Consider the following 24,221-nt stretch of genomic DNA (forward strand, 5'->3'; position numbering starts at 1 on the left):
TTAGCAATTATTAATATGGCAAAATAATAATCTTCAGCATCAGCCTTTAATTAAAAAAAAAAGCTGTTGAAAAGCAATTTTATTTTACCGGTTGTGGAAATACACTGATTCGTTTTTGGACCTTTGGTGTAACCACATAGAGGGGCGCAATTTTTGGAATAAAAACTGCTTCTGGATCCTCATCACTGCCATTACGCTTCCACAGTTTATTAGCATGTGAGCCTTGGCGAGGCTGGACCACGTGTTCCATATTAGTCATTGCTGGGGAGGGCAAAAAGTATCTCATTAACACTTGTGACCAAACTGAGCAAAGAAAAACTCTGAAAGACTGCGGTCAGAATCAGGGAAAAAATCGTCAACAACACACAAATGATACTGAAATAACTTGAACTCGATCTTACAGTAAACAGGATGTTCTTGGCTCTCCCCTGTGGACGTCTGCTTAGTGATCTTGCGTTTGAAGCAGGCACAGCCAAACATGCATTCAGGCCGCCTGCAGTGGAGATGGCCTCTGTTCAGGTGCTGCAGACTGGAACACACACAGCCGAGTCTGCAGAACTCTTGACCACATTCAGGTCCAGCAACTTTATTTGGAGAAGGGGGTACTTTCAAGATCTGGCTGGGCTGCGTCTGATTAAAATGAGAAGTGAGATCATCAAAGCTTTAATAATCACTTTGTGTGCTTTTCTTTAATGTACCTCCTTTACATTTGATATTATAAAAGCCAGGGTGACTTTGAAAAACATCACTACAGAATGAAACAATGAAGTCATCACTGACATTCCTACACTTCCTGCAGAGGACAAACATGCTACATACCTGTTTTGTCAGTAACACAGTCAGAGCAGCTGACAGCCTCTCTGTAGTCAGCTGTGTTCTGCTGAGGCCCTGGTTCAAAGCTGCCGTCTCCATTTCCAGCAGCTTGTGCTGGAACTTGGTGAGACCCGAAGGTTTGTGCATCGGCCCCTGGTTCTGACCAAAGCTCATCTCTGACAACCTGGGGAAGAAACATGAAATGAGCAGATAAGAATTGTTCGTTGAAAAGATGTACTGACGTTAAACAAAACTACATTATAAACAGCTGTAGGAAAACAGCTACAGGACTAATTACAAAGCAAGGAAACCTATGTATATGTCCGCCAATGTAGTGGTGAAAAGGGGGATTACACGATCAATAACTGCAGTCATTTTCACTGGATGTGGCTGGATATGGATAACCCAAAAACTACAGTATGGGTGAGAAGGAAATGGATGAGAATTATAACTTTTGATAAAATAAAAAAAAAGAAAGATGTATAACCATCCAAACAAACTAATTTTGAATGGACTGAAAAAGATAAATTGTGAAAAATAATTTCATGACTCACAATGTAACATTTAGTTTTTTTCCCCTCTTTTTATTCATTTTATTAATTATATTTCTATAAATACAATCTTAATATGAATTTAATAGATAATATGGATTCTACATAACCCAAAAACTACAGTATGGGTGAGAAGGAAATGGATGAGAATTATAACCTTTGAGTAAAAAAATAAATAAAGATGTATAACCACCCAAACAAACTGATAAAAAAAAAAATCAGTGAAAAAAAATCAGAAAAATATATATATATGCGAGTCATGAAATAGTTCATGACTCACAATGTAACATTTTGGTTTTTTTTCCCTCTTTCTAATAATTTTATTAATTATATTTCTAGAAATACAATTCTAATATCAATTTAATAGTTACTATGGATTCTACATTGTTCAAAAACAGTCTACTATAACACCGTAGTTTTGTGAAACTCATAAGCAACTAGTGGAAAAAATACTGATGGCTGTCAGTGTTACCTCTCTGTTGTTTGTTGTTGCTACCCCTCCTAATGAGCCCCTTTCCATTAGTTCCTACTCAGATCGACTCACCACGGTTCGCCACGGTTTTCAGGGTTTTCCATTAGGTCATAGCACCTGGTACCAAGTACTAAAATAGTACCTGCTCGGCCGGAGTTCCAAGTGATCCAAGCAGGTACTAAAATGTGACATCGTCAGACTGCATGCCACCGATTGCCTGGTCAGTGGCATCGCTCGATGAGTCATTAGAGTGTCGACCATACAAATTAGGTGGTATTTGATTGTCGAGTCGAGTTGTGCCGAGTCGATCTTAGTAGGTACTAATGGAAAAGTCCCAATCCTACGTGACTTCCTTCTTTTTTTTAAATAGAAAAAATGACCTCTAACTTTGACCTTTAGACCAAGGTCAAACTGAGATTCAAACTCCTCTGGGACTTTTAGTAGATTCACCTATGGTATGGTTTTAAAATCCTAGGTAGACTAGTTCTTGAGTTATCCCTTTCACAAACTCGGGTGTCCACACCACCCACCCAGCCGTCAGGGTGACGACAATATCCCATCGGCCTTTTATGGCTGAGGGGTAAAAAGCTTTTGGTGGATAAATTGAAGAATAATTTAAAGTGCATTAAAGTCACAAAAGAAAGAAAGTCCTGAGAGTGCAGGTGGAGAGTTGAAATTCACTTTAAGCTGGTACCAAGACAAATATGATAAAACTTGCATAAAACTTGCTGCTGGGTTTTGAAAAGCATCAACGAATACTAAACCTGTACTGTACTTACGTACAAAACAATGTAGGTAACTACAGTAAATCAGTATATTTAGAGGGCTTTCATGAATACAAATACAAAAAGTCAGTATCAGTGATCATCGTGGCATTTTTTCCATTTTGAAATGAAAAATCTTTGGTTTTGTTGTATCTATTTACGAGAAATGTCACCTTAGAGGAATTAGAAATTCTTACTATTGCAACAAAGTATCGATTCTCAACTCAAATAACCTGTAGCCACATCAGTAGCCAATCAAATTCAGAACACAAAACATGTGATCAAATGGGACTAAATTTAAAATATATCCTTACCTCTGTGAAACTCCCTGATTCTGGGTATTACTAGAACCACAAGCATCACTTGGATGCCTCAGCGAGGACGCAGCCTGTAAGGTGAATTTAGCTCCTGCTTGATGGGGGGCTGCTGGCGTGGCCAGCGGAGGAGCAGGTGACGTCAGAGCAGAATAGAGCAGTGGTTTGTGGGATAGGGGACAAGGCCTGTTGGCCCCCACCGGGAATTTCGAAGGAGCCTTTCGATGCTTGAGAACGCTGTCCAGGGTCTTTACGTAGCTGGAGCTTTTAGCGGGCAGCTGATAGGACACCGAGCCTTCTGGGTTTGTAGAGAAAGCAGCGGCGCGCTCGCTGATTTGCTGAGCTTCGCTTTCTAAATACTCATCCAACATGTTGCTGCAGAAGGCAGAGAGGTTCTTTTGTAATCCTTTTTGAGAGAAAGAAGAAAGAGACTTTAATTTATTGAGGAAGAATAATGAATCAGACACAAGTACGTTCAGCTGGTTTCAGCTCAGTTAATCTTTTGGTAATTAGAATGACTACACTAATCCCACGGCATGATAAAAGGAACATTGCAGCAACAACATGACGAGCAGCCCTTACCTTCACCGTTGGAAGACGATGTTTCCTTGGCTTTTACGAACTTGTTTTTCCACCCCTTTATTTTCGTCATGTCACTTGTCTTTCCCGTTCTGGAGATGAAGGGTAGTGCCTCATCTGTGCAGCAAACATAATGCCTTTAGTTACAGGTCACAGCACACTATTATGTTTTAACAATGCCAGCCTGAGTTCTCCAGCAGAAACACAAATTTTAATCAGAATTTGATGCCAATTTTATTCTCTTTGCTGAAGAGAAAAATTGTACTCCTGTTCTTTTCTTATCTGATCGCCCAAGAGCCATCACGTAATCACTTCTGTCTTGACATTATGCGAAGGTTTAATGTGGCATGACTGACAAACTCATCAAGAAAGATCTGCAACCTCATATGACACACACCCTTTGAAAACCCACACAACAAATCTCAACTCTGAGATTTCCAACTAGCTTTTCGGTCTCTGCGTCATAGCAGCCGACGTCAGCAGTGATGGCTGTCATCACTTTGGCTTGAATGTTTGAAGCTAGTGAAGGGTACAGAGGATGTTTAAAATTCCAGTCAATACCCGACTCCTTATTACAGGAGTACCGATAAGCACCCGGGGAAATGGTGCTTTTTGTACTTTTGTGAGTTTAATTCATTCCAATAAAGCTGTTAAAACATCTTCTTACAAAGCCGCTGCATGTGATCGTGTCTGAAGTTCTTTACTTTACTGGAAAGAAACAAAAAAGCAGCTAAATTCAACACATCGAATCTTAGGGCCACACTCAGTACTTTAACCTCCTAAGACCCGAACTCTTCCATGGCATGCATTTTTAATTTCTCTTTGATATTGGGACCTGATGAATGTAAAAACAAAGAATTACTAATTTTTTTTTTTTTACCTAATTTTAGTTGTTCTCATTTGTTAAAAATGAGAGCCACTTATGAGGATATTTGTTTAAAATTTCGATAGAACAGTAGCAGTATAATGTCCTCGTAAGTGGATATCAGGCCCTTGTAGAGCAAAATTGAGTATTTTGGTCTAAATAACCCAAAATGTGATGTCCACATATGTGGACGCAGGTCCTAGGAGGTTAAAAATAGATCTCTAGTTAAGACTGGGAGACTTTCCATGCTTCGGTTTTCAATACTTTGCTAAATTCTCCTAATAAGTGACCAGCAGCACTAAGCGCTTCACCAGTGTATTGCAATCAGACACATGAATCAAACTTGCTTTAAATCGAAGGATAAACCATCCATGGCACACCAATTCCCCAAGTTAGTCAATATGAACTGAGTTAGTCTGCTTTGAAGCTAGTGCAAGCTTTCCTTAAAAATTTAAAATTTGTTGAGATATACACTGGCAGGTTCAACTACCAAATTTCTTAAGGCATGGCAGCCATTCCTGATGTACATGGAAACGTTTAAAATGACCACCTTATCATGACCAGATGCCATATCTCTATATCACTATCATAGTTAACTGTACACTGAATGTCCCTTATACATTTTATTTTTATATTTGTTTGTTGTTGTTTGTTTGTTTTTTGTTGTTTTGTAGGGGTTTCTTTGGTTTGTTTGTTTTCCTTTTCTATTTCTGTTATCTTTTGGGGTATTGTAAATACTGAACAACAAACTACTTTATGTTCAATGTTTTGTTATCAACATGCTGCTGTGACTGAAAATAAAATTTATAAAAAAATAAAATAAATAAAAAAATTTAAAAATTTTTTTAAAATTTGTGATAACTAATTCACTGCTCATAGCAGTTATCGTGCTAAATCACAAATCACAACAACAGTCACCTCGAGATACTTTATATTAGAAGCTAAAGACTCTATAATAAAAGAGAGAAACCTGGAACAATTAGGTGTTGTCTTATGAGCAAGCACTTGGCGAGAGTGGGAAGGAAAAACTCCCTTTAAACAGGAAGAAACTCCCCCAGAACTAGGCTCAGAGAGGGACAGCTGTCTGCTGTAACCAGTTCAGGGGTGAGGAGAGGGGCACGGCACATTTAGAAATTTAAAACCCCTTTAAAAGCCTGCTTTACACTAAAATAACATACAATAAATGGGTTCCTGAAAACATCCTGCTAAACACATTCAGAGTTTTTACATGAAATAACCCAACAGCAACTAATCGTCCAATCACAGTTCCAGAAATCAGCAGTTTCCAAAAGTTTGACAGAAGACTTAAAAACAGTCACAGCGGATGAGGTCATCTGGGACGTCATTCCAGAGTTTTGGTGCAACAACAGCAAAGCCATGAGCTCCCTTTGAAATAAGCTTTAACTGTGGGATGAGCAGGAGTGATCGAGAGGCGGGCCTCAAAGACCTTTTAAATATTTTTATGACTTTTTAAGATTGGATTCTGTCATGCAGAGGGAGCCAGTGCAAAACTGCTAACACTGGAGTAATAACATCTCTCTTTTTCCACTCAAGAATCTGGCTGCAGGATTTTGGACTAATTGTAAATGGACAAGAGATGATTGACTAAGTCCGGCCTTCAGTGCATTACAGTAGTTCAGTTAAGATGAAACAAAGGAATGTACAACTTTTACAGTATCAGAAGACGGAAAGAAAAATGTGCCTGGAGGAAACTGCACTTGTCACATTACTATCACCTTACCAAACATGCACAAACCCGCTGAGCATGAAGTTTAGATGAAATATTATTAGTGGGCTTATAACTGCGTCAAACGTAGATATGACCACTTGCTGTGTAGCTTTGTGACTGCACCAAGTAGTTGTTAAAAACAACGCAGAAAAACTTGTTTTATATAAATCACACAAAATCACAGCTTTTACAAAAGGTGCCTCCTTGTTTAGGTATTATCAATCACTATGGCGATCGTGGCTCAAGAGATGGGAGTTCGCCTTGTAATCGGAAGGTTGCCGGTTCGAGCCCCAGCTTGGACAAGTCTCGATCGTTGTGTCCTTGGGCAAGACACTTCACCCGTTGCTGGTGGTGGTCAGAGGGCCCGGTGGCGCCAGTGTCCGGCAGCCTCGCCTCTGTCAGTGCGCCCCAGGGTGGCTGTGATTACAATGTAGCTGCCATCACCAGTGTGTGAATGGGTGGATGACTGAATGTGTAAAGCGCTTTGGGTTCCTTAGGGACTAGTAAAGCGCTATACAAATACAGGCCATTTACCATATTCAAGAAATCTAATGTGACTCGCTCTAATTTGCCACTGACATCTCCACCTACTGCACAGGTCACTGTACCATTTAAAGGACTTTTCCGACAAGTCTCACGTTGATTAGTTTTCTGCAATACTTAGACTACAAGTCAAACTCAACAAAAGTTTACCTATTGTGTGTCCACCTATTTTCTTACTATGACAACAGCATACGACCAATTACTCATAAGATATTGTGCAAAAGAAGCAATCGAAGGACCTCGATCAAACATGCACAAACTGTCAAAGATTCAGCCCAACTTACCACCAGGAGACACAGTGGTGGTCTTGCTGTGTTCTGGAGGTGGTAGTGGGAGGGAAACACCCAAATACTGCAGGTCAATGGACATAATGAGGTCTAAGGAACTCAACTTCAAGCCCACTGAGAGAAACGGTAAAAACAGTGAGAGTGTTTTGGGTTGTTTTTTTTGTGCTTTCGTTTATTTTATAAAACTTAGGTAACAACGTGAAAGACTATGCCCGTTGTATACTCACCCTCCTGCAAGACGGGATGGATAACTTGTCTGTGTTTGTGGACTCTGAGCTCATTCAGCAGCGCAGTCTCAAAACGAGCCATCTTCTCCTCATCGGTCTCTGGATTCACGGTCACTGTCAGCACCACAGATACAATTTTAGATTCGGGCAAACAACATTAAAAATGTATATCAAAGATTCCACGATAATATTTAAAGAAAAACAGGGTTTTAATAAAAAAGGCACAAAAATATTTATTCCATAGTTTAATCGACTGAAGAAAAAGAAAGAAAGAAAGAAAGTAGGGCTGGGCGATATGGCCTGAAATCCATATCGTGATATAATTAGAAGCATGTGCGGTAACGATATATATCGCGATATATGATTTTCTTCTGTATAACGTATTTTCCACACTATAAGGCACACTTAAAATCCTTTAATTTTCTCAAAAATCGAGTGTGCCTTATGTATGAATTCTGGTTGTGCTTACTGACCTCGAACCGATTTGGGGGTGCAGAAATCCATTAAATGTTTTGATGGATTGTCAGAGCATTACGGCTGCCGTAGTGAGGAGCTTTGCGGAGTAATTGGGTCCAAAACTCCGTCCGCTTCAGCTCCCAAAGTCAAACGAACACTAAGAGTTAAAAACGGTCTAAATTCTTTCATCTTTAATAAAATTATCAGCGTTGTTGCTTTACCAGGTGTAACAATTAAGTTTAACAACCAGGCATCCATGAAAACAGAAGTTATTAAATTTAACAGAGTTAGAAGTTAACAGGAAGTTAGCTCGCTTTCCACCTAAACATTTCATACCATTTTCTGACTGAGAGATTTTTGAAACTAATTAAAACGTACAGCTTTGCTACCACTTCCAACATAAATTAAGACAGAAAACTAAACAGCAGTGGCATTTGCAGGGTTACTGAAGTTGGACTACCTGGTATATAATGTTGTGCTACGTGATTGCTAGCGACACAGCTATGTTAGCATAACATTAGCACAGTGAAGCTGGAGGATGAACGCTAACCTTTTTCCACTCATTAAAAGTTAACGTGGGGGATTCTGGTGGTCAGGGACAAATGCAATCGCATAGCAGGATGCTATACACGGGCAAAACTTCAGTCAGGAGAACAACTGAGATTATTCATCCAATATCCAAGGTAGTTATTAATGTACTGCAACAATATGGGAATAGAACAGCTGCGAGAGAATTCAACATTAATGAATCAATGTTACGGAAGTGAAGCGCAGTTTTTGGCTTTCCCCATATTTCAAAAGTGCTTCATCTCTTTGCTATGACTGTCACCTGGCATAATTTGCAGATGATAATGATTTTAGCCGCTTTTGACCAAAACAGGCGCAGCTTGATGACATCATCAACATGCGCTATCGCGATAGAGCGGTATAGTCAAAATCTCTATCGTTGGCCCAATTTATATCGTTTCTATCGTATATTGTTTATATCGCCCACCCCTAAAAGAAAGAAAGAAAAAGAAAGAAAGAAAGAAAGAAAGAAAGAAAGAAAGAAAGAAAGAAAGAAAGAAAGAAAGAAAGAAAATCCTCACGTTGGTCGCTTGTTTGTGTCGGTGGTGCTGGGGTTGTTAGGGAAGCCGGAGATGCTGACGATGAGGTACTGACCATCTTGTTCCTGACATGAACCTCAAGAGCTTGCTGTGACATAAAAGAGCATTAAAGCTTAAAGATTTATTTGATATCAGGTGGAATGTTGAAGGAACCACCCCTCCCTTTATTAAATTAAACTACACCCTCTGGAAACATGCCGATGAGCTCTGAGCATCCAATGCAATCACTTTCAGTGTTTTACCTTTGAGGTGAACGACACAAACAGCAGGCCTTCTATATCATCCATCTCCGGTTGCATAGCGCCTGTCAGTGATGGGCTGAGGACGACTGTGGAGGAGGCCGCTGCAGTTTTACACTCTCTTCCCCGGAAATTTGACCAACGTCTGTTCATCTTCTTCCTCCTCTTACAGAATCGAGGTGATGATCCAGGGGTAGACGTTGAGGAATTAGCAGTCACAGATCTCGCTTTAGGCGATATCCATACTTTTAAGCCCTGCTGCACCTCAGGGGCTACACTGGTGGCAGCGCTTTCTTGCTTGGGTGCAACAAGCACAAGTTCACCAAGCGCATGTTTGCCTCTTATGCAGGGCACATATGGTTCATCTTTTCTAGCAGGGTTAGACATTATGGGCTTCAGTACCAATCGGGTCTCTTGCACATTTGATAGAGAAGCAGAGTCATTTTGACTGTTTGCACTGTAAGACACATAAAAGTTAATATTGGTTATTGATACCAAACAAGTGGATTTAATCATGATCTCAGTGCAAAATCCTTTCATTTGAGGTGGAGCAGCATGTGGCAGTGGCATTTTAATAAGCTATTTCCAGCTGTTTAACTGGCAATTTCACAAATTCCTACACCTAATGAGGCAGTCAAGTAAGAAATTAATAATGCATGCAATCCAATACAAACAGCTTGCAAAAATGTTCTGATTATTATACTTTTATATTGCATTCAGACAACTGCAATATTTGTATTATTATATGAAGTATTTCCTCAATTAAATTTGAAGACTTGCAAAATAAATGAATCAGAACTTGCAAATATTCTGAGTTTATACGCTGCAGACGTTTTTTGCAGCGAATCACCGCGTGCTGTTCCACTGTGGTGTATTCTATGTAACACACACACACACACTATGAGTTTATAGACTCATTGGCCACTTCATTGGGGAAACCTGTTCACTTGCTCAGTGAAACAAACATCTAAACAGCCAATCGCATGATAGCTACTCAATGCATTTCCTGCTGACAGGAAGCCAACCACATGCAGAAGAGCATCTCTGAATGCACGACATGTCAAACCTTGAAGCACAACACACTGACTGCCAATTGGACACTAGAAGCCTGGAAAAACATTACCTGGTCTGATAATTGTCACTGCTCCTGATGGTGGTGTAACGGTCTGGGAATTTTTTCTCTGAGCAGACCAGGGCCACCGTATTTCACGGATCATCTCAGACTAGTTTCTTGAACATGGCAATGACCAGATCGCAATCCAGCAGAGCAAATTTGGGTGGACGTGCAGCAGACACATCTGCAGCAACTATTAACCCTTTTCCACTAGCACCTACTAGGCTTCGCAAGGCTCGACTCGACTCTGTTTTGGTTGTTTTCCATTACATTTGAGTACCATCTAATGTGCATGTGGTCGTTACAGCAATGCGGCCAAAAGTCCCACGATGTCATTGGACTTTTGACACGAATGCCACTACAAAGGAGGACGTTGAAGCAATGGCATACTCGCTGTTTGGTGTATGTCTTTTTGGCAGACTTAGGAAACAAGGTGTTTTTTGTGTAGCCATTTCCCTCATTGTCAAGTTTTAAAAAAATAGTGGTTTGGATTTTCGTAAGGAGACACCGTTATGACTCACTGAACGATGTCACAGAAGGGCCAGTTGGTTGCATGCAGTCTGTCGACGTCATATTTTTAATCACCCAAGACTGCTCGGATCCCCGGCAGAGTAGGTACTAAAAAAATATACCTGGTACTAGATGCTAGCACCTAATGAAAAACTCCAAAAAACAAGTTGAGGTGTGCCAAGCCGAACCGACCAGAGTAGGTACTAGTAGAAAGGGGCTATACGTGATACCATCACGCCAATATAGACCAAAATTTCTGAGGAATGTTTCCAGCACCTTGCTGCCTTGAAGAATTAAAGCAGTTCTGAAGGATAAAGGGAGTCCAACCCAGTACTGACGAAGTGTAACTAACAAAGTGGTTGGTCGGTTTAGTTGTCTTTAAGTGATCCGTTTGATCATGTAGGATTTTTAGGTCAATTAAATGCATAGAATATAAATGCTCAGTTACTCGTGCACTTATAATTACCTAGACTCCATCACAACAACACAAAAGTATAGCACTCACATAAAAGTATAATAGTTAGTAACAGCGTGTCAATACAAAAAACGCATTTCTCTTTGCTGTGACAACACAGCAATTTGCCAATGTTAAAACAAAGGAAGAAACAACACAAAACCCACCTCAGATCCAGTACCTCCTCCTGGTTTTCACTGGGTTCGGCAGGTTCGATCACTGTGGGCTGGTATTCCGTCTTCACAATAGCTTGAGCCTCTCTAGCGATTCTGTTCAGACGGGGGTTGTTCCCGTCCTCCCTAAATCCCTTTGCGAACGGGTTGTGATTAATTTTCAGCTGGGTAATCCGAAAGTTCTGATACGTCGTCACAGCCATAAATTCAGTTTGTGGAAAAGTAAAGGTCATGCTTTCATGTCCCATAACTACAGGCTTGTCAGCTGTGGGCATGCCTCCATCTGGAACAGGTATTATGTGAAGCCTAGGAATGTAGCGATGCATGGAGTGTAAGATTATATGACCATCCTGGTCTTGGGAGTTATTGGTCAGTTTGAGCTTGTAGAAGGACACCAAGCTGTTCATCCAATCTGAGCCGCGACAGGGTGAGTAATGGTGTGAAAATGCTCGGATCAGACCTTGGTTTTGATGTTCTGCCCGCCCGGTGACTTCCCATCTGGATGCACTCCAGCGGTACCTGTACTGACCCGATGGGACTATGGACAGGACCAGACTGTACTGCTGATTGGGATCCAGGCCAGTCAAGCGGTATCGGCAGTACGGGAACATGCGTCGGCCCTGCTTAGTGAGAATCATCTCGGTCCCACACTTGTAGAACTGCTTCCACACGTTGTTGTTTTCCAAAACGACACTGACACCTTTGAAGGTCAGCACCGCAGGAAAGTCTTGTTCCATGTCCGTGTTGCCAAATGTGGTCGCGGGCAACGCAGATGACCACGGTGTTGATTCGGGCATATTGACGATGCTCGTTTTCGTGCACGTTAGGGAGTCTGATGCGGATGTTATATGCAAGGCTTCTGGGCTTTTTTCAACAGTTCCTTCTAAGGTAGAAGCTGATGTTACTGCAGATTTAGCCGGGCTAGCTTCAGCAGGTGAAGAAACAGCAGCGCTGGAATCATTACTCGCCATGGAGACAGCTTTGCTCTCAATCACTGTATCACTAGTGAAATTAGGTCTTGTCAAGGTTGGGAACGGAGGAGCTGAAGAAGCAATGGAAGCAGGAGGAGCGGAGAAGGGCGCATTAAGCAAGGTGCCCTTCTCACCTTCCACTGCCTGGTTTTCCTCCATGGGTGGGAGCTCAGAGTCTAAGGCGGACATCACCGGTGGCTCTGATCATCAAACTGCATGAGACACCTGACACACAAACAAAAAAGACAGCGTTATTTGTACGCTATAACAGCATTCAGAGGTACAACATGCATTACACTGATACAATCTAACCAACAGAATTTAATTTTAAAGACAGAAAAACAAAATGAAGAACAAATATAATATAAACAATGATCAGAGAGGATGCAATTAGAACTCATCCAAGCAGAACAAACAGCGGCAGGAAGGAAACAGGAGCCTGGAAAGCTGCACCCAGAAATGTAAAGACTTTGCATTCAGAAATGATTACAACCAAAATGTGCCGATCAACTCAGAGACCGCTGAAAATGTGTGTTTACTTAAAGAAACCAAACAGGGATGCACCGATGCATCTAAAGAGCAGTGGTTTTTGCTCTTGCTGACTGATATCTGACTGATACTTGAAAAAAGAAGACATTAACCAATGGCGGTTGCAGATGTTTATCTGCTGCACCTCATCAGTTTGTCCCTAAAAATGTTCAAAGATGGCGAGATAAAAGACTCGTAAACTGTTCAGCTACTTTATTAATGTGAAGATGTGTTTGTTTACCATACACAAAATGGTGAAGTAAACAATAATAACAACAACAAAATATACTGATGTTCACCTCAGCAGATCTCTGTTCAGCACTACTGAGAGTTGGCTAATCGCTATAGGGTGTTGCAACAGTAAGTGTTACAAACGACAAGTCCAGCATATACTGGGCTGCTTAAAGACACAGGCATTATTCAAGGCGCTGACACGAGTACTGTGAAATCAAATGAAGACTCGAGATGAATGTAGCTCATCTTAAGTGTAAAGACTTGATATCGTGTCAAAATTAAATGATCTCCGGCCACTAGTTTCTGTGACTGCCGGCTGTTTGAATGTTTTGTAAGCAAACCAGACCAAATTTCAAGACATCTGATCTGGACGAATCATAAAAACGTCCCTTTGTGTTAATCAGGACCGTACTGTAAAAATAACAAAATCACTGATCAAGGGATGTTTTTTTTTGTTTTGTTTTTCAGAAAGGCACATCCTGTCCCCAAATACCCTGAAAAATAAATTAGAAACTTAATGGGGGGGAGAACATAATTTATTTACAACCTTGGGCTATGTGTGCTCCTCTGATGATCTCTATGTATTTTTTTATTTATTTATTTTGGTTAAAAATTTAAAACTACATTTAAAAGACCTGCTCTGTCTCTAAAACTGAAGTAAAACTCGTATATTTCTAAATTTTTAACAGACTAATAAGATTATTTTAAACTACATGTTAAATGCTCCTACGCAAGAACCCCTGAAGCCACCATCACACCATTCAAGACGAATACTACAAATATAAACAATCAAAAGGCGCTCTCAGATCATTTGAACAATTTCTCGTGGCCCTGTGGGGAAAAGTGGACTTTGCCTTACTGGAGACCACTTCGGTATGACTGACCAATGGGCTTCCAGCTCCGGACACGGACGGAAAAACAGCCCTACATTTTAAAGGATGAACCACTAACACCGTTTTGTACCTTGAAAGCCAAGAGAAATTATCTTGGTCAACGGCACACCAGAAACTATAAAGGTAACCCCTTTTTGTTGTTGTCCTAACAACCCTCCTCTAATTTCCTAATCACATTGTCACGCCGGCACACGGATGCTTCAAGTCTAAAGGTGTTAAACACCACAACGAGAGCCTAAAACGGCTTATCACCTCCATGTTTACAATATAAACTCCCAGCGTCACTCCCGTATAACTATTTCACTCCCTGCAATAAGAAGCGGCGTTAAGAATTTAAGTTGTTAAACCAGCAGCTCTTTCTTCCTCACACACCGCGGAGAAGGAAGGCCGCCCGCTCCACCACTCACCAAGTTGGAAAAGTTGCAGGTTTCACTAAAGCCTCACCTTTCAGCGTCGCTTCGGTACCTCGTGGCCGACCGCAGCGAGGCAACAGTATCGTTCAGCGGCGAAGCTCCAACTGTTGCACGTCGCCGTCGCCGTCAAAAGGGCCTCGGAGAATCCCTCGAACATAAACACAAACTGGCAAATGGAGGCCGAGAGCCACGCCACTGTGCTCACATCGACCGACCCGAGTGTGCACGCAGCGGAGCCAAAGCGCATGCACACTATCACCCCCACCTCCACCCACCACCCCCCTCTTCAATGGCGCGTGATTCCCGGCCCGCCAGCTCGAGGGAAGCGGGAGTCCGCCATCCAGGAGATATACATAAATATTTCTTTTCTCTCTCGCTCGTTCTCACCTCGAGCGCGGTCCGCGCGCCGGTAGGGACAACTCTCTGCAAGTTTGCGCGAAAATGTTTAGGATGTGTGATTCGCGCACTGAGAGCAAAGGCGTGACACTTTCTCTCTCTTCCTGTCTGTTTCCTTGACTTCTTCTACCTTTTTCGATCACACTTCCATTCTCACCCTCTCTCAGCTACACATACACACACACTGTCCTCTCTGCCCCCCTCTCTCTCTCTCACACACACACACACATCCGTGCTCTCGAGCTGTGACGTAACACGTTCACCATGGTGGTAGAGATCCAGTAGCCAATGCGCAAGCTCCCAATGGACGACCGGCCAGTTGTTTCATCACGGTGGCAAACGTACGAAAAAAACAAATGAACACTGAAAGTAATTTTGTATCTTTGTAGTATTATGTATCAACATTAATACGTGCGACTGAAATCAGTGGCTCATAAACTATTAACTGATTGACCTTGTCTACAAAAAAGAGCAAGGCTGATTGGCTTTGTTTACGGGACAAGATGGTGGCCAGGAGTTGAAGTTAAGAATAAATATTTGGACAAAAAATAGCATATTGAATTTCCACATATTGAATTGTAAAAAATAATTTAAAAAAGCTGGAAAAATACCGTTGGACCCTATTGGGTCGCAAATATTTTTAACAAACGCTCTTGATCTAAGCATAAAGTAATCTAATTTAAAGGCTAGGCCTACGCTACCATACCGGAAGTGTAGTCCTAGCTTATCCGGAAACCCCGGTAATAAAAATGTAATAAAAAGCTCCATAATAATAGGGAGATGGCATTCAATGTTTGAATTTTAGCCACTTGAAAATCTCAAAAACCTCCACAGTTCCTCCACTTTATCTTTAGGCAGCTGGGCTATATAGGCTACACCCTAGCCTACTGTGCTCTGCATATGTTGTCTATATGCGCATTTTGTGTAAATTGTACGCCCTAAATTAAGTGCTGTTAAGCCAGCTTACTCTAGAAAGACATAGACATGGGAAACCAAAGGCAACCCTCTAGCCCAACAAAATCAACATGAAGACAACTGATTTTGCACACAATGCATATGTGAGTTGTGTACTTCTGTTTAGTACCAAAAGGGGAAAACAAAAACATATGCAAAGGTGATTTGATACCTGCCACAGTTTTGGATCAGCAGAAGGTGTGAGAGCCAGTAAATCTAGTGATGTATGTGACTGAATAAATAAATAAAAGTGTTCAGTATATTTCTGCGTTGTTATGCCTTATCGTTGCGGTAATAACACTTGTATAAACATATAATAAATAATAGCACATAACAATGAGGGGAAAAGACGTTCATTTTTCCTCATTCTGATATTTTTCTAAATTGATATTACATAAGTTTCATTAAACATGAACCATACAAAACTTACCTCTGCTCTACAGATGTTGACACTGCGGATAGCTAAGTATAAAATTAGTACTAAATCACATTTTCAGTCGGGCTCTGCAGGATCTCTGCTTTTCACAACAACCTAATAGCACAACAACACAAAACAAAAGAACGACTCTCATTCAGATCATCGGCCACGCAATCTTGTGATTTAAAACCCCGTGTGGGTTAAAAGAAGAAGAAGAGAAGAATCAACGATTTATGGTATGAGAAGTATAGAGCGAACGGGGCGGTCAAACAAGGAAGTGGGTGAAAAACGGCTCACAGGCGACGACCCATCTTTTGTGTTCCACGTGGAACTCTCGTGGTGATGTTCCGCGTGTCCCGTCAAATCGAAATCACGTGCACTTATTTTGTGTGCGACAAATGGATACTTCAGGTACTTGCAAAAATGAGACTGTATTCACTAATAGTCCACACAGAGACACAACTTAGAGCGAAATCTCCCACGCGAGGTCGTGCACGGACACGTGAAATGACTTTAACATTGCAAAGTGCTTCGCAACCAACCACAAGTGCCCTGCAAATATACAGTTTATTACACGTTAAACGTAAGGCAGGGGGTTGATCAGCGGGGGGAAATCAAAGGTTCATAATAAGTGCACATGTAAACATGCCTTCGTGTATCGGGCACGTTTAAAGGGGGCGACATTCATATTTTTATTTTAATTATCGGCTAAGTATTTTCCACATTGAGCATAAAAAATGCCCACGCTGCTCTAATCTCGTGACACCTGAAAAACAAGTATCAAGTGGGTCTTAAAAAAAAAAAAAAAAAAAAAAAAAAAAGTAAATCAGCACCGTTAGCCTCCAAATTTCAGTGTATGTCACTGACGTGTAATCAGCAGTGGCAGCACAGACAATTACCAGAGCACAGATTCGTACGGCTTTTGTCAGTTCCTTCACGACTATCAAACCCACATTAAATTCAATTTGAAACGGCAAAATATTTACGTCTAAATCAAGATTGCAGACCTGGTGATCCATAGTTTGTCAGGATTACGTTAAAGGTCCAAATTAAGTCAAGGGGTTGAAGTGGGGGGTTGGAAAATGGTCACATATGTTGTATAGTCCTATTATACAATAATAAAATTAGAGTACAGTATTAGTGTCATTTCACAACTAGGTTAAATTGGTCACTATGAGTAATATGTGACCTATGTACTATGTATAACAACTTTCACTTTCACTGGGAGACTGATTTTTATTTTTTTTAAACTGATATCACAAATCAAGCTATGCTCATAGTGTAGTATTTACGGTTTATAAACATGAAATGACAGGTTGGGCTGACTGCAGCTGTCTTTGTGCGAGTTGGTATGAGGCACAGAATTGCTTTTTCACTCAACCTATTGTACTGTAAATACAGGCCATGCTGCTTTGAGCACAAGACTAATGGCTATATACAAACACAGCTGCCATGTGCTCAATTGCACTGAAAAATAAGACAGTTTATCAGCTAGCATTTTTCCAAGGAATGATGGTCCTTTTGTACTTTTACCATAAAAAAAATTTGCTGTGAAGACAATTCAAAGTATGCATCACTGAGAAACATAAGTACTATTTTAATCTACATCACACTCAAATGACAAAACATAACAAAGGAATTTCCATTCATTTTTATATTAGATGTAAATGCAGACTCTAAGACAATGCTCTATGGATTCAGTGATACAAGTTTCTAAATTATCACCCTCTTCTTCCTGTGAACTTGCAAAGTTTGTTAGCCTAATATTGTCACATTGTCACATTTATAACATTCTTACACTTATAACATTCTTACAGAAAAAGAAGACCTCAATTTCAACAAGTCAGAAACAAGTGTGGTGTAAAGAAAAGCTTTAAAGGTAAATCGTGTAAAATCCCACCACTAGATGTCAGTAGACTGCAGATTGCGGTCAATTGGGTACTGTTTTCTTACCCCTTCCAATTCAAGTGCATAATCCTAACTATGGTGGCCAAAGTAGGACAAATATTCAAATATACATATATTGTTAGATTCAAACTGTTTATCAGAGGGAAAGTGTGATTTTTAGCACACTCGAGCCTAACATTAGCTGGCACAGTGTTAGCTTTTGTTGTTGTTTAGCTGGCTCGTGTGGATATGTGAGGGTCACATGTCTGATCTGCTGACAATAAGTAATAAGTTCTTTAAAAAAAACAAGATAAGAACAAATATAAAGCAGAGATGTGTTTCTGTTAGAGGAGTTAACCTGTGGAATAGTTATGACAGTGATTTAAAAAGGTGTAGTTCATTTTCCTTGTTTAAAAATATGTTTAAAAATAGAGTATTAGAAAAATATATATATCAAGAATGAAAAGAGCAAAAAAACAAAAAACAAAAAAAACAAAAGCAAAAAACAGAAAACCTCTTGATTCTTTTGCTTTGATGTAGTTACTTACTAAGGTGGTGGTGTTTTTTCTTGTTTGTTTGTTTGTTTGTTTTGTTTTTGCCTTGTTTGCCTTCTCTCACCCCAACCGGTCGCAGCAGATGGCCGCCCCTCCCTGAGCCGGGTTCTGCCGGAGGTTTCTTCCTGTTAAAAGGGAGTTTTTCCTTCCCACTGTCGCCAAAGTGCTTGCTCATAGGGGGTCATATGATTGTTGGGCTTTTCTCTGTATCTATGAAGCGCCTTGAGGCGACATTTGTTGTGATTTGGCGCTATATAAATGAAATTGAATTGAATTGAATTTTATTATTTGCTTCGAGCCCTGTGTACAGGAGCTGCATGCTAAAAGATCTTTTGTTAAAAGGGTTGGCGTAATAAGCAAATGCTTCAGCCAATACCTTTTGATTAGCCTTGTCTCATGCTTTCTTGCTTTGTGGTAAATCTTTGTTCTGCCTTTACTGAGATATTTGAATGCTAATCAATAAACATATCAAATCAAATCAAAATCAAGTGACAATATCAGGAATAAATAAGGATTTTCATTTTGTTAGAGCCCTGACTTCAGTTTAGGAGACAAGGCTTCAGGTGAGGAGGAAGGAGGAGGAGGAGAGAGAGCAGTGGTGGAAGAGGAGAAAGACATAATGACGAAGAGATGATGAAAAATATATGTACACAAATGTTAAATGTCCATATATAGTTTAATCTATAAACTAAAAGTATCTATGGCATACTATATATTTGGCCAGTCTCTAGCCACTTATATAAAACATACTGATGTCCATCATAATTCTAAGTTTATGAGAAGGCTTTAAACTTTTATAAGAAGTAATTACACAGGATCAATGTACTATATTCAAGTGTACAACATTTTTTTTCTTCTATTAAATAACTTCAACAAAATCACTTACTGTATCTTTAAATTATCCTTTTTTACAGCTGTGGGGAGGGATCATGTTATGCCCTATCATATACATGTATGGAGAGATGGATGTATAAGATATTGTGATAAAGAACTGAGCTTCAGACCAGAAAAGGAATTCATACGGGTTAAAAGCCAACTGAAAAATCAGGTAGGTAGTCCAGTCCACCTGGAACAATCCCATGGCTCCCAGTACAGCTATCGTGCTCCACTGGATCTTTGTATCTTTACTCTTCCTGCTGAACTGACTTGACCCAGTCTCGTTAACCGCTGGTGTCACTGTCTTCCTTTGGCTCAGCAGCACTGTGAGGATGAGGCAGCTGGTGACTGTGACGATAATCAGAGGCAGCAGGTGACACGAGACGATGAACAGGTATTTGTATGTGCGGTTGAACACTGGACAATGATTTTGAGTGCAGTGAAAGAAGTCTGGAGGGCACATGCTGCTGTTTCTTGTGACGTTTTCCGCTTTGCTCTCCTGGTTGATGACAAACATCGGAACGCTGAGCAACACGGAGAGCATCACAGAAATGCCGCTCACCGTCCAGGCTGATCTGATATTATCCAGGAAGAGTGGGAAGTTGACCCTCGCCTTTACATCTCTCAGCTTCTGGTAGCGAAAGATACAGATGAGGACAGTGAAGAAGATGCTGTTAATTTCACCAATAACAGTTATGAACTCCAGTAAATAACACGACCAAGTGCCCGTGGCGGTGGAGGGAGTCTGAAGGATGATTATTTCATAGATATTTATGATGACAATCTCCCACAAGTTGGCTGCAGCGAGTCCGAAGAGAAATATCTCAAAAGATTTAATGTGGAAGAAATTAATCTTAATGATGGAAGCGATGAGAATTGTGTTACCCATAAGACCGATGGAAGAAAACACCAGTCTCAAGCCCAGGAGGTTGACGGAAAGCTCAGTCATTGTGGGTAAAAATCAGACTTTCCAGAATGGTTGTAAAAGTGTCTCTGCTTTGCTGCATCACTGACCAAACCCAGGTGTCATTGCATTCTCAGAGATGGTATGAATCCAGAAAGGTGATTGGCTGCGCTCATTACACAGTAAGGGGAAAAAACTAAGGTGGGGTCCTGGATAACAATGAAGGCTGGGAGTCATTAAAGTTTTACCTCTGAGCCTTTCAAAGCTTCATCTTGAGACCGCATACTGTGTGCATGTGACGTTTTATTTGTTTCCACTGGCTGACATCATCCACTGCGGATACAAGAGTTCATTTACAGCTTTTGACAACACGTTTTCCCACTTTGCATTTGTTGTTTTATTCTGCGGTTTAACTGGCGCGCTGTACACCAACTTAATCACATCTTAATAAGAGGATTATTTAGAAAATGCTGAAGGATATAACCATTTCATAGGAATAATCTCAGTGGGCTCTTCACTTAAAGAAAACCAGTAGATATAATATCAGACCACAGGTTGAAGTATAAATAGTTTTACTCTGATCGACACAGCAACTGCCTCATAGCTAATAATATGCACCTTACTGATTATATGTCTGGGTGTAACAGTCATCTCACATTTGAGTCTCTAAACACACGCACTTCTGCACACTTCCTGTTTCAGAGTTAAAGAATCGGTGCATGAACACGGTTTGAGAGAAGAACTGCAGATTCTTGCAAATGTGGTCAGTCAGACATAACAATATGATGAATTTTGGATAAAAACCTTACATGTTTTACCAACTAATTTGTTTCTCATAAGTCAGACACTTGACTTTAAGCTATAATGGGGCAGGGGCTACTGGACCCTGCTGTTTTCACAGGATCGGTTCATGTTCCAGCTTGTCTCTTTTTGTCTTTAGTGCTCTCACTCTCTCTCTAGTTAGTCGTTGTATTTAACCATGCCCTGCATCCTGATTCAGCTTAATTGTGAATCCCACAGTGTGTGTATGTGTGTGTAATTAAGGATAAGGCCTACGCTGGAAGTAAATTGGTAAACTTAAGTGTACCGTAATGAGCTTGGACAGCTTAGGAAGCTGCAGTCTTTTATCACAATCGAGCAATTATCAACTAGAGACCTGATCAAACGGAATTACATGAATCACTTCATCCTAATAAACCAGAAATTTGACTGCCTTTGAACTTGTTGAATGTAAATTAAAATGCACTTTACTGAATTGTGTATTTTGTTTAAAATGTAAGTGCAATGCAATACCAGTGCCGGTACACATATACTGACATACAATGACAGCAGAAAGCAGGTAAAGCCTTGAGCATTTTTTTTGCATTGATCTCATTGTTAATAAAAATAACTTTTTCTTGAAAACTTGACATTAATATAACAAAAATCTCTTAAGCACATGAACAAAGTTTGTCCTTGTACAACTGTACCCATAGGCAGAACAATTATTTTTGCATAATACCAATGCCGGCACACACACACACACTGACATATAATGAGAACATACAGTGAGAGCAGTTAACATGTTTGACATCGTACCATTTTTCATAATTTCCACATTTACTTAGGCAAGTACATTTAAAACATATTAGAAATTAATCAAAGAAACAAAACATACTATATATATTCAAATCTTAATATGCAGTGGCTGTGAAAGTCAAAATGCATTACTTGCCAATCATTTTTTAAGGTGCTGTACAAAACGCAACTGCTCATTGGAGGAATCACATCTAATTACCAGTTAGTGAAAATAAAAGATGTGTTTGACACTTGTGGTGAACTCTTAACTGCCAAAAAACACCTCCCTCCCGCCCCACTTATCTGTGAAGTTAATTAAGGTTTTGGAATAGCTTTATAGAAGAGACAAACATTAAAACGAAGAGGTAAAGCATGGAGTCTTCCATAAAGTTTTTAACAAAGCAAATTTGTACACAGTGCCTCGGCAGGCCAAAGGCAAAATTACAGGGGAATAATCAAACAGCCTCTTCTGTTATTTATTAATAAATTTATTTTTTTTATGCTGCATATGCCCCTTTTCCATTAATGGAATTAAATTAGCTTCTTTTCATTGGATCCCTGTTAAATCCAAAATGTAATTTTCCATAAAAAGTCTTGAATGACCAGGCCCCATCATAACTCAAAGACCTCCACACTATCATTTTATACTAACAGAGCACTTTGCTCTCAGATTGCAGGCTTTCTTCAGGGTCCGGGTGTAGAATGGGAGATTGGGTAATTGTTGCAAAACATATTTTTTAAATAAATGGTTACTACTGGATTATTATCATGTAGTTCAGTCAATATGCAACAATAATTTGAAGTTATTTGCCTTTTTTTAATTGTTAAGGAATCAATGCTCTTCTTGTCAAATGTACAGCAAGTACTCCACCTGCCTTCACTCGTTTAACCATCTCCTCATGGGCACCCTCTGGAGTTGTCCTGTGGTGCCCGTGCCACCAGGGAATTGGCAGCAGATCATCTGGGTTTGGTGGGGTGCGGGTGGGCCTGGATAAGGCTTGTTTAAGTGCATGTTCACAATTAGACTGGGATCCTGGGAGTTCAGAGACAAGGTTCCATAAACTACTCCTGAACAGTTCTTGTTGTCTGGTGTGTGTGTGTGTGTGGCACACTGTCCTGCTGAGTGGGGAAGACTGCTGGCTGCAAGTGGGGAGTCCCCATTGCCATGAGGGCTGTGTGCTTGGGTCTAATAATGTTTATGTGGGAGGAGCATGTTAGTGCAAGACCACATAAAAAGAAGAATAATGCATCAACACTTCACCTGTCCGTGGTTTGAACGCCGTGGCTCACAGTAAACATGCTGAGGTTCATCAGGAGTTTCACTTAGACCGAATGTTTGCAACCGTTTACGTGGAGCCAATGCAAGCAACAGGAAGTTTTTTCTTTTGTTTTTTTCGTTTTTGCTTCTGTTTTCTGCCCTGAACCCCACTCTGTAGCACAGTGGCTCGTGTGCAGGTGCTTTCATGCACACTGTGACGCCCATCATCGCGTCCAATTAACCCCACAGCGCATCCTTCCAAGAAAGTTAAGGGGCGGATCCAGCGAGACAGCCGCGTGGATACCCCTTTAAAAGGCATGTTGCTATCACATGCTTCGGCACGGAAAGTAGGATGAGGATGTTCTTGTGGTCGTTATGTAAACCATATTTGTCACTTACGATTTAAACGAACGCGGGGAGACTTTTTTTTTGTTGCTGAGGATTTCTTCAATTTGCGCGGAGGGAGGGGAGAGTACGGAGAAGGGGGGGTGCAGCCCACCCAGTCTGTCAGCGCTGCAGTCAGTCAGTCAGTCAGTCGTGTGGTCTGGTGTTGTGTTGTGTTTTGTGCTGCTAGTTGTTGTTCGGGCTGTGCGCGTTGTTAACGCCAAAGGGACGGACACAGACGACGTGTGTGCGGGCTGTTGAAACGCCAATTCTCGAGGTTTGCTGCCGTGCTGCCGTCGGGAGAGTGAATGGGATAAGAAAAACAGCCAGAGCAAAACCAGCTAGTCTCTCGGAAAAGAGTGCAGTCTCTTCTTGCGAGAAGAGAGTTGTTTGCCTCGTTTCTCCCCTCTTATTTTCTCTCTTCTCGCCGTATTTTTTTAAGGAGTTCCCTCGAGTGGAGAAACATCGGCGATATTCGTGCTCATTTCCTCCACTTGATCTGCATCGGTTCGCCACTCGGATGAGGCTGACTTGTCTTACCTAGCGATTAGGGGGGAAAAAGAAAAAGAGGAAGAAGAAGTGGTCCTCACACCAGCGAATCTTTTTAAAATTTTGTTTTTAGACGAGGTAGTCCCTGCTACAGAGGACCTAGGTTACGGTAAGTGACGGCTGCTCCATACTATCGTTTCTCTTTCTCTCTGTGTGTGTGTGTGTGTGTTTTTATTCAGGCAGAGTAGAGGTTACATGGACAGCTTTGCTCTTTTTGTGAGTCCCCCGTTTTTTAAAGTCATGTCTGGA

General features: G+C 40.8%; 3 protein-coding genes across 7 annotated transcripts in view; 1 reads left to right on the forward strand and 2 right to left on the reverse strand.

The window, feature by feature from the left end:
• The window catches only part of mgab (MAX dimerization protein MGA b), a 30,280-nt gene extending 15,422 nt beyond the window's left edge, over positions 1–14,858 (reverse strand). The window contains exons 1-11 of one of the 3 annotated variants that reach the window (XM_085131771.1): positions 14,623–14,857; positions 11,191–12,392; positions 8,949–9,402; positions 8,689–8,794; positions 7,145–7,258; positions 6,915–7,031; positions 3,497–3,610; positions 2,915–3,320; positions 820–997; positions 402–630; positions 89–261 (exon numbers count right to left, since the gene is read on the reverse strand). In XM_085131771.1, coding sequence (XP_084987897.1) covers positions 89–261; positions 402–630; positions 820–997; positions 2,915–3,320; positions 3,497–3,610; positions 6,915–7,031; positions 7,145–7,258; positions 8,689–8,794; positions 8,949–9,402; positions 11,191–12,356 — 3,057 coding nt within the window. In that variant the 5' untranslated portion in view covers positions 12,357–12,392; positions 14,623–14,857. Of the gene's footprint in view, positions 1–88; positions 262–401; positions 631–819; positions 998–2,914; positions 3,321–3,496; positions 3,611–6,914; positions 7,032–7,144; positions 7,259–8,688; positions 8,795–8,948; positions 9,403–11,190; positions 12,393–14,266 lie in introns of all 3 variants that reach the window. The other 2 variants (XM_085131770.1, XM_085131772.1) reach the window with 2 other exon arrangements.
• Positions 14,859–18,936: 4,078 nt separating this feature from the next.
• On the reverse strand, positions 18,937–21,827 carry ora6 (olfactory receptor class A related 6). The gene has a single exon (XM_085131795.1). It carries the CDS (start codon positions 20,267–20,269, stop codon positions 19,343–19,345), a length of 927 nt encoding a protein of 308 aa, XP_084987921.1. The 5' UTR covers positions 20,270–21,827; the 3' UTR covers positions 18,937–19,342.
• A 1,505-nt stretch (positions 21,828–23,332) lies between these two features.
• LOC146501364 (bromo adjacent homology domain-containing 1 protein) overlaps positions 23,333–24,221 on the forward strand; it is a 55,130-nt gene continuing 54,241 nt past the window's right edge. For 2 of the 3 annotated variants that reach the window (XM_085131776.1, XM_085131778.1), the window contains exon 1: positions 23,334–24,081. The gene's annotated coding sequence lies outside the window, so the exon portion shown is untranslated. Of the gene's footprint in view, positions 24,082–24,221 lie in introns of all 3 variants that reach the window. The other variant, XR_014869154.1, reaches the window with a different exon arrangement.

This window comes from Neolamprologus multifasciatus, chromosome 15 (assembly GCF_963576455.1).
Source record: "Neolamprologus multifasciatus chromosome 15, fNeoMul1.2, whole genome shotgun sequence".
Taxonomy (NCBI): domain Eukaryota; kingdom Metazoa; phylum Chordata; class Actinopteri; order Cichliformes; family Cichlidae; genus Neolamprologus; species Neolamprologus multifasciatus.